Source organism: Sinocyclocheilus anshuiensis, unplaced genomic scaffold (genome assembly GCF_001515605.1).
Source record: "Sinocyclocheilus anshuiensis isolate Anshui unplaced genomic scaffold, SAMN03320099.WGS_v1.1 scaffold207, whole genome shotgun sequence".
Classification (NCBI taxonomy): Eukaryota; Metazoa; Chordata; class Actinopteri; order Cypriniformes; family Cyprinidae; genus Sinocyclocheilus; species Sinocyclocheilus anshuiensis.
In genome coordinates this window covers 5,224,116-5,229,974 of record NW_015551045.1, presented here as the reverse complement: position 1 = coordinate 5,229,974, position 5,859 = coordinate 5,224,116, and the positions used below count along the sequence as shown (strand labels likewise).

The following is a 5,859-nucleotide window of genomic DNA, read 5'->3' as shown; positions in this document are numbered from 1 at the left end:
CTGCTCCCGCCTCTTTGCCCATTTTCGATTATCCGGGAGTGACGCGCTGCCAAGATGGCGATGGCCCGCTCCGCCCACTTTGAGCTTCAAAAAGGCTCTTCGGAACTCTACGGGTGACGTCACGGACAGTACGTCCATGTTTTTATACAGTCGATGCATTCAACACAAGAGTAGCGTACGGCTGGCGAAATGACAAGCAAGCCACCTCTAGACTCAAACCGAGAATTTAATATTCACCTCTTCATTTACAGAAAGGTAGAATAACACGTTTTAGGTACGTTGCAAATACAGCGCATTCCCACCAGATGCTAAGTACTTTATAGCTACTTTCCGGTAACAAGTCTAAACGCGTCGTGTAGAACGATTGGGTAAAGCGCTTCCTGTTCTTAAACCGTCTCTCCAAACAAGACAAGACACTGTTAAAAAAAAATTAAGAACTGACGAAAGAAACAGCTCCCCTAGCGCTGTGAGTTAAAACGACCACTGCTGGCAACACAAATAAAACCGGGCAGTAATATACTATTCATCAAATGATCCTTGTCGTTTACATTTATTTATTTCACAGTTTTGGGTTTTTGTGGGGTTTACAGTACAATGGTTTACAAAATTCTATCAACTAATTTACTGGCCAATGTAAGATAATTTTTGAACGACTGCACTAAAACACGTAGATCTATTTCTCAAAACAAGAAATACAACAGACTGTCTAGTATTAAATAGAACACCTCATTTGTTTAGTCACTGACCCATAACAGCTTTTTCCACTAGTTATTTCAAACCTAGTAGGTCTAATGCAAGTCCACAGGTCACCTTCCCTCCTCCAAATCAGCTCCAGTTCCGCCTCCTGTCCTCAAAGGCTCTGGAGAACTGTGTGTACGTGACTCCATCATGCTTTCCTCTGTTCCTGGAGCTTTTTGGGCCTGATGACTCTCTACACTTTCAGTAGGGAAGGGAGGACCATCAACCTCTGTAGTGTTTCCAGAAATCGCTGATAATTCTCAGCGTCTCAGGCCCATCAGTAGCTGCTTTCATGCCCCGTGAGGATGTACAGGTTGCTCATGGCAGACGGATCATCCGTAGGAGTACTTTGCAAGATAATATCCCTGTAGTAACATAAAATTATTAGTATATGATTCCATTTCTCTATTACCAGACATGTTGCATAACTACAGTGGGAAGACATACCTAGTTGTTCCCAAAACCTGAAAAACCCGACTTCTGTCTGTGATCTCCTGGGTAACCTGAGGTAAACAGCATAATATTCCATCATTTCTTCCTTCCTCATACATCAGTGAAGCCATTATTGTTTCTATACGTCAGGTTTACCTCATTAGTTTGTAAACTCCTTCCTTTCAGACCGTGCTTCCAGAAGGCAAGGACACTGTCCTGTAGACACACTACAAAGACAACCGCATTACCACCAGATGCAACAGAAAGAGGTCTGATTCTAAATAGACATAGCAAACATGATGGCTATCTAATAGCTACGACACACCAAGCTGACATCAAATAATTCACAGCGATGAAAGCTGGCCGTGTTATTGCCTCGTGCCATCTTCATCTGGGCTAAAACGTTGTGCTTCAACACACCACCTTGTGCTCTTGACTTCAGTTTTGTTTTTCTTCTCACACACTGGTTCACTAAAGCTGAACAGCCAATCAGGGTAATCTCTCTCAACCAACTAGCTCAACATGCTCAGCAGCTGATTTGGGGAAAAGTACTTTTAAAAGTAATTCATTACTATATTGCGTTACTTTTTATGGAAAGTAATCTGTGCTGGGCTTGAATAATGATCTTTAAAATAGCATCATATGACCCCTTTAATATAAAAAAGTTCTATTTTTGTAAAATTCACGATTTCTCTCAACATGGGGACAGGAGAGCTGTCAGTCAATAAATGGGAAAACAAAGTAACTGGCATTACGTATTGGAAAAAGTAACTCAGATACTTTCTTGTAAATTAAAAAGTAATAGATTACTTATTTCAAGTAACTAGTGAAGTAATGCAATTATTACTTGTAATGCGTTACCCTAAAACTTCTCAATTGAAAGCTGTGGACAGTTCTCCAACTAGTGGCAATGGTGCAGAACAGACAGCAAAAACTAGGCTGAGAGAAGCTCAAAGACGGCCTGGCATTGGCCTGATGTGTCACATCCTTCACAGGGCTTACCCAGCGTCTGAATGGGAAACTCAAATGCAAGTTCAGAAGTCTTCTGATGGCTCACACATCCCTGTAGATTCACAACCTTCACTGTGTCTGAAACAAAACGGCTTGTTAAAGGATTTGAGTAGTGGAGTGGAAAAATAAAACAAGGTTTAGAGATGCGTTTTTAAAAGTTGAACATTGCACTTTTAGAATGCCGTGTCATGTATGAGACACTGCAAAAGAGCCGAGGCGTGAGCACAACAGTCAAACAAGTTTAAAAACATGAGACGAAGGGTAATGGAATGGAAAAAAAGAAGCAAGGTCTAGAAATGCATTTTTACAAAGGCTCATGTGTCATATAGTGTGAAGTCATGTGGTGCAACCAACATGCAGAAAGAAACATGAAAAAGGACATTACAGCAATTACAGAGACAGAGGACATTACAGAGAGGACCCCAGAAGACCCTACTGACCACTTAAAAACATTTAAAAACACCTACTGGCGGTTTTAGTGTCATATTTATTTTTCCACCAGCAAAGGTAGCAGCGCAAAAACCACACTCAGCAAAATTATCACATTAAAGTGCCCCTATTATGGATTTTTGAAAATTACCTTTCATGCAGTGTGTAACACAGCTCTGAGTGAATGAAAACATCCTGCAAAGTTTTAGATCTGAAAGTGCACCGTGTATAAAGTTATTGTCTCTCAAAAGAAAGAGTCGACTCTGAATCATTGAAACGAGTCGTTTTTAAAACGAATTCCAAGCCGTTTCATGTTGACGTCAACATGAAACGTTAGCATATTGCCTGCCCACTTGTTGGTCTTTTCACGTTGGTCTGAATGAAAATGCAAATTCATACTTTGCCATTGGGTGGAGCGGTAAAATAGCTGTTTCCCCGGTAACGCTGTACACAAAGCAGCACTGCTCACAAACGCTGCTTTATCAGGCATGATGATATTAAAATGAGACCAATCGGACCAATCACCTTGCATGCATGTCAACCTGTTGTTGGGGACTCACAAAACCAAAATATGAACCTTTCATTACCCATAATAGGGGCACTTTAATTATCATTGTTGAAAAAATCCCCAAAAATATAGAAATATCATTTTTTTTGGTATCAGACACCGCTATTGAGTATACATACAAAGTGCTTCAAATGTCCCCGGGAAAACAAGCATTTCTTACTTTTCAGTGCAATGAGAACTGTGTCCCTGTCAAGCTGAATCACTTGCTTGACCTCCAGAGACTCCCCATCTGTGAAGTCACATAACTCAGTCAAATCAAAACACACGTCTACGTCACTGTGGCAATGCAAATCATAAAGCTCACTTGAAATATTCTTCATATAAATAGTTGATTTTGTAAAAAAGCAGTGTTTTGTGTGTGATTTTTGATGTATATCCACACATATGCAGCACCTGGCAGACTTTGTGGCGTGTCATCCAGGTGGATGATGTCAAAGTGCATCTGTCCAGTGTTGTCTTTTTGGCGTGGACGGCTTCTCACCCCCACACAGACCTGTGGCAGCTCTTCCGTTTCATTTACGAGCAGCTCAAAGTTGGGCAGAGACTCTGGCAGATTCAGAGCAATGTGCTGAGAGAGAGAGAGACAGGAAAATTACGCAACAGTGCGGATATTTTTAACATTTCCATCACTTTTATCTCTCATTTCTCACCTTGAGCTGCATGAACTTCTGCAGAGGTTCATACCACATTAGAAGAACCAAACCAGTGGGAACAGCAGCACAAAGGAACATGCTGTCAGAGTAGGGGTTTTGAACTAGAAGCAGAGGAACAAACATTAAAACGTGCACGAAATGCTTAGAGAATGATTCACACTCCTACAGAGGTCACTGGTCCTCACCCACACTGCATCTTCTACAGCCCTTCGTGTCTGGGATCTTTACTGACATGGCGTACTTCCTGGAGAAAGATAAGAATTACCGCCATTTAGCAGACCCTTTAATCAAAAGGAACTGACTAAAGACAAAGATAAATTAAAATTCTACAAACCGTGCATTTATCTTTGTGCTCAAGCGGTGTGCATTAATCGCGAGATGCCCCTGTCTACGCTGCATATTCCTGCGGTACTCAAAAAGTGCTGGCAGACTATGAGAAGTCAACTGTGATGACTTTCCTGTGGACAGAGGACAGTGGGGTACCAGCCAGAGAGTTAATCAAGACATCAGATCTCCGTGGTACATTAAATGTAGTCATATTAATAACATTGCACATGCCTGAGACGGACATAAGGACATTGTTCATCACGTACAACCAACTGCATCTCTGAGGAAGCAACTGGAAAAGAAAGAAAATCTTACACTCTTTCATGGGATATTTGCTCTAGTAAATAATGGAAGCCTGTTTCCTCAGAATAAAAAAAATAAAAATGGTGAGATATAACTTTATGTAACTTTGTATTTTGTAATGGCGCCTGTATATCATAATGTGACTTTATTATTCTTATTTTTCTTATATTACTTATTTTTTTTATATTAAAGGGTCCACAAGTAAATAGAGAAAAGACAATATGGCTACCTTTTCAATGGTGTCCTCATGGAGCTCATTGAGGTTGAGAGTGTAGATGCCCTCCTCAGCACCCAGCATAAGGTATTGATCTATGAGTAAATATCAGCATATCGGCCTTATTATAACCAAAGTCAAGACAGACACGGTTGCAAATATTTCGCAAATAAAATTAATAGAAATTAGCTTATACATATGATAGTAAAATAATTTTTCAAGATGGACGGGGAAGTGGCTGAAGTAGTTGTGAAGCACAACAAAAATAAGACGGGGGTGTCCATCAACTGTTATTTCATCCAAAAATGAAACCTGAGAGATTTCTGTTCCTCCATTAAAGTTCCAGCAAAACTTTCATGCTTCAAAACATTCATAAAGACATTCTAAAAGTAATCCATATTAATAGAGCAGTGTTGTGGAGTGATATGATCACTTTATGTGATTAACAGATTTAATTAAGGCTTTTATTCACATAAAAAAGCGTTTCTCAATGCACATACATACATCACATCAATATAGTAAAGGGAAGCTCAACTCTACTTGCTTTACACGCAAGAATGAATTTCACTGGTTCTCACATGTCAAGCCCACGCTTTCTGAGTTTCAGTTTACCATGTTTGATGCGCTCTATGTACATGTGTGGATCAATGTTTATATGTGTATAAAGCCTAAATTAAATCTGTTCATCGCTAGGGGTGGGAATCTTTAGGCATCATATGATCCAATCCGATTACAATTGTGGGAATCATGATCCGATTTTAAAATGATTCTTAATCTATTTTTTCTTATTAAAGGGGTCATGAACTGAGAAACAAAAATCCCCTTGATCTTTTGACATATAAGAGGTCATTGTACTATAAAACATCCTGTAAGTTTCAGAACTCAAAACTTTCTCGTTAGTCAAAAAACTGCTTATATTGAAGCCAGTCTGCCAAAACGACAGCTTGTGGAATATGCCACTTTATGACATAATAGTGTGGCTAAACCCCGCCTCTGCAGAAGTAGATCAACAACTGCTTCTACATCGCTGCCTGTTTCGCCCCACCCACCGATTTGCATACATAGTGTTTACGAAAGAGGCAAATGCGGAGCTTGTCTAGATTTGAAGAAAACCAGATGCTGTTCATTGCCAAGTTGTGGAAAAAAAATAGTCTTTGCATTTCCTTCCTTCTGATCCCAATGTT

General features: G+C 39.9%; 1 protein-coding gene across 1 annotated transcript in view; it reads right to left on the bottom strand.

Moving 5' to 3' along the window:
• Window positions 1-162: 162 nt before the first annotated feature.
• LOC107661736 (mitogen-activated protein kinase kinase kinase kinase 2-like) overlaps window positions 163-5,859 on the bottom strand; it is a 24,637-nt gene continuing 18,940 nt past the window's right edge. The window contains exons 22-32 of the mRNA XM_016451496.1: window positions 4,691-4,770; window positions 4,390-4,450; window positions 4,166-4,289; window positions 4,017-4,075; window positions 3,829-3,932; window positions 3,572-3,746; window positions 3,339-3,407; window positions 2,173-2,259; window positions 1,327-1,397; window positions 1,186-1,241; window positions 163-1,103 (exon numbers count right to left, since the gene is read on the bottom strand). Coding sequence (XP_016306982.1) covers window positions 1,016-1,103; window positions 1,186-1,241; window positions 1,327-1,397; window positions 2,173-2,259; window positions 3,339-3,407; window positions 3,572-3,746; window positions 3,829-3,932; window positions 4,017-4,075; window positions 4,166-4,289; window positions 4,390-4,450; window positions 4,691-4,770 — 974 coding nt within the window. The 3' untranslated portion in view covers window positions 163-1,015. The remainder of the gene's footprint in view (window positions 1,104-1,185; window positions 1,242-1,326; window positions 1,398-2,172; window positions 2,260-3,338; window positions 3,408-3,571; window positions 3,747-3,828; window positions 3,933-4,016; window positions 4,076-4,165; window positions 4,290-4,389; window positions 4,451-4,690; window positions 4,771-5,859) is intronic.